General features: G+C 38.9%; 1 protein-coding gene across 1 annotated transcript; it reads left to right on the forward strand.

Annotated features, from left to right (window-relative positions):
- Positions 1,347-3,267, forward strand: LOC107612938 (E3 ubiquitin-protein ligase RDUF2). The gene has a single exon (XM_016314729.2). The coding sequence runs from the start codon at positions 1,454-1,456 to the stop codon at positions 2,573-2,575; it is 1,122 nt and encodes a 373-aa protein (XP_016170215.1). The 5' UTR covers positions 1,347-1,453; the 3' UTR covers positions 2,576-3,267.

Below are 3,659 nucleotides of genomic sequence, written 5' to 3' on the forward strand. Positions count from 1 at the left end.
ATATATTTATATATAAATATATATAATTTAATTTATTTTAATATATATTATATTTTGATATAAATTTTATATTGATAATTAATTTTAGTAACTAATTTTAATACACTTTTTAATTTGAATATGGAAACAAAAGTGGTGTTGGACTCGGATATGGGAAATACAGGTACTTTACAGCCATGTGGAACAGAATTTGGACCATGCGAGTTCTCAATCAGTAAACGGACGAATTGCGTTGGATATTCCATTTCATAAAAAAATTGACAACAACAAACAACTCGGAGGGTCCGTTTTCTAGTTTTCGAAATTCATATTTGTCCAACCACAAGTGGGACCATGCGATTTCTTAAGCAAAATTTTAAAATCAAACAACTCGCATGATCCGATTTGTGTACTTTGAGTTTTTTCAATTTTTTAACATAAATCGGATCTCCGATTTGTGTATTCTGAATTTTTTTTCAACTTTTTAAATATAAATTTAAAAAACACCAAAAATTACCATATTAAAATATATCACTCATTTTACTTTCATATTAAAATTTTTTAGCCATTTTAATAGGTATGTAATATAGTTGATAATTTAAAATATAAATTTTTGAAATGATTGAATTTTAAAAAAGAGGGTTGAGTTGGAAGAGAAAGTGATTAGAGAAGAGATGGGTGTAAGGGGTGTGTAGAGTTGTAGGGACAAAGTTGTCCAACACAGACAACAGCTTGGAATGAGTAGAACAGGTCCAACTTGAGGCAATCAGGGCCCTCTGTTTATTTATGTATGCCTTCTCCCATTACATCACATCCTCTCTTTTTCCCTCCTCTCCTCATGTTCTTCTCATCACTCCTTTTGTCACTTGTATAACCTTTTTTAATTAACATCAAAGATAAAAAATGTAAAAATATATACATAAATAATGTATATATTCTTCTTTATATTTTCTCCAATTTTCAACCATCTAAATCCGTGTTTATTTCATATTTTCCATGTTATCCTCCATACCTCTGTTAAATTCTGATTAATCAATAATTTAATTTTAGTCAAAATCTCCCTAAATCATCACTATTTGAAACATTTAAGAATTTGAGATTTTAAAATAGACAAAAGATTTACAAAAAAATCATAATTAATTGAATCATAAATCGATAAATATGTCTAAAAAAAGAAATTTTGATCTTTTTAAAATATTTTTTGAATTGATTAGTTGATAGATGAATTTGATTATGAGTAAATAAATAAAAAGTGGAAATTGCCTTGTATGTTCGATTGAGAACAAGTGTGAGTTTAGGGCACTGTTTGGTGAGAAGATCAAAACCGCGTTTGAAACACGCCAAGCCTTTTCTCTCCTTAAATAAAACCTCTTTCTCAAACACATTCTTCCTACTACTAATTTCGTTCCTCTTTTGCTCTCTTTCTCTCTGATTCTCTCTTTCAAAGAACGAGTCAACTCGTTGGACGAAAGAAATGAACTCGGATATAACTCACGCCACGACGGCGTCGTATTGGTGCTACAGCTGTACACGTTTCGTTCACCTTCTCGACCGACACGACGTCGTTTGCCCCCACTGCCAAAGCGGTTTCGTTGAAGAGATCCATGCCGGCCAGTCCCCTGCCATGTCTCTCTTCGCCGACGGTCTTCAAGCATCTCGCCGCCAAGGCTTCCGCCGGAGGCGCCGAAACGCTGGCAGCCGCTCGCCGTTTAACCCGGTTATCGTTCTCCGTGGACCAGGGGAGGATGGCGCTGCCGGAGGCGATAACGAGGGTTCCACTTTCGAGTTGTACTATGACGACGGCGATGGTTCCGGTCTTCGTCCTCTGCCGCCGACGATGTCAGAGTTTTTGCTCGGATCTGGATTCGATAGGTTACTAGAGCAGTTCTCTCAGATCGAGATCAACGGATTTGGTCGGCCGGAGAATCCGCCGGCATCGAAGGCGGCGATAGAGTCAATGCCAACGGTTGAGATCGGAGGCTCTCACGTGGAGACGGAAACTTACTGCGCCGTGTGCAAGGAAGCCTTTGAGCTCGGTGCGGAGGCGCGTGAGATGCCGTGTAAACACCTTTACCACTCCGATTGCATCATGCCGTGGCTCACGATGCGGAATTCGTGCCCTGTGTGCCGCCACGAGCTGCCGTCCGATCAGAACGCGGCGGAAGGGAGAGTCGCCGGTCAGATCGATGAGGAAGCGGTAGGGTTGACCATATGGAGGTTGCCGGGAGGCGGTTTCGCCGTCGGAAGATTCTCCGGCGGCCGAAGATCCGGAGAGAACCGTTTGCCCGTCGTGTATACCGAGATGGACGGCGGAGGCAGCGGTGGAAGCAATGGAGGAAACTCGAACGGTGGTTCTAGAAGAATATCCCGCGCAGTTGGAAGCAGTAGGGTTAGGGAGAATCGCGGAATTGGAAGAATTTTCCGCAATTTCTTTTCCTTCTTCGGGAGAATTGGATCTAGGTCACGTTCCTCTTCGTCTTCGTCATCGTCGTATTCAGGTTCTGAGCATGGATCAGTGAGTCGAAGTCACAGCTATTCAAGTTCGTTTTTCAATAGAAACTCAGGGAGAAGAAGAACTTGGGTCTTGGAAGATTGATTCAGTCAAATTTTGAGAGAAAAAAACATTGAGATTCATGTTTGTAAATAACATAGAACTGGCTACTGCTGTAGAAGGAGGGAAGTTTGCTGGTGATGAAGTGAACGCAGTACAATTTGGGAAGAAAAAAGAAGAAGAAGAAGAAGAAGAAGCGAAGCTTGTTTCCCTTCTCGGTGTTAAATTATTTGATTTGTTTAATTAATGTCTATATTCATGTTTTATTAGTAACATATTCTTTGTAAGCGATTAAGCATTCTTTCAAGATCAATGTCCCGATTTCTGATATGCTGTTCCTTCAAATTGATCCTCAATTGCTAAACTCTGCTGAACAAATAGGATGACAAATCACCTTGTTCAATATGCACTGATTTGGATTCTATTGTTGGGGATAAAGTCTTGGCTTTAGATGATGATCATGATGCTTGTTTTGGGGAATTTGGGGCATGTTTGTTTGTTGGGTTCATCATGATGATGCTTCATATCATGCGTTTCATGAATTACTTCCTTCACCTTTTTGCATAACATAATCATGGGCCTATTTGCCAAAAGATCAAAGGGAAAAGAAGAAAAAAAAAGAAAGAAGAGCGTTGTGTTTCCCTTACTATCACTCTTTTGGCTACATGTATGGTTGTGGTTGTGTTCTGTCTTGGGAGGTGTTTGGCAAGGGCTGTGGATTCCATGCAAGATTTCATTTTCCATTTGCCCTTTTATTTATTTTATTTTATTGATTTAAAATTGTTGGCCTTGGCCATACCTATCGAATGCTGTTTCACTGAATCACTTATTATTGTCCTCTAGGTGTTTGTTGAATGATACAACAATACAACTGTCTCGCACTTCGACTTGGGGGGTGGTCAATTCTGAATTTTGGCATGCCAGGTTCAGCCAACTAAAGTTGAAGCTTTCTCTACCACTATTCCCTTGTTTTTCTTTTTTTGTTTTCCCCAACAAATGTTTTTTGCATCTTTGACCAACATTTAACAAAACAAAGATTTTACAAGGGGAAAAAGACAAAAGGTGTATATGCCATGATAAATCAATCGTATGTTAAAACATAACATACATATAAAAAATAATTTATAAA

The sequence above is a fragment of the Arachis ipaensis genome, chromosome B08 (genome assembly GCF_000816755.2).
Source record: "Arachis ipaensis cultivar K30076 chromosome B08, Araip1.1, whole genome shotgun sequence".
In the NCBI taxonomy this organism is placed as follows: Eukaryota; Viridiplantae; Streptophyta; class Magnoliopsida; order Fabales; family Fabaceae; genus Arachis; species Arachis ipaensis.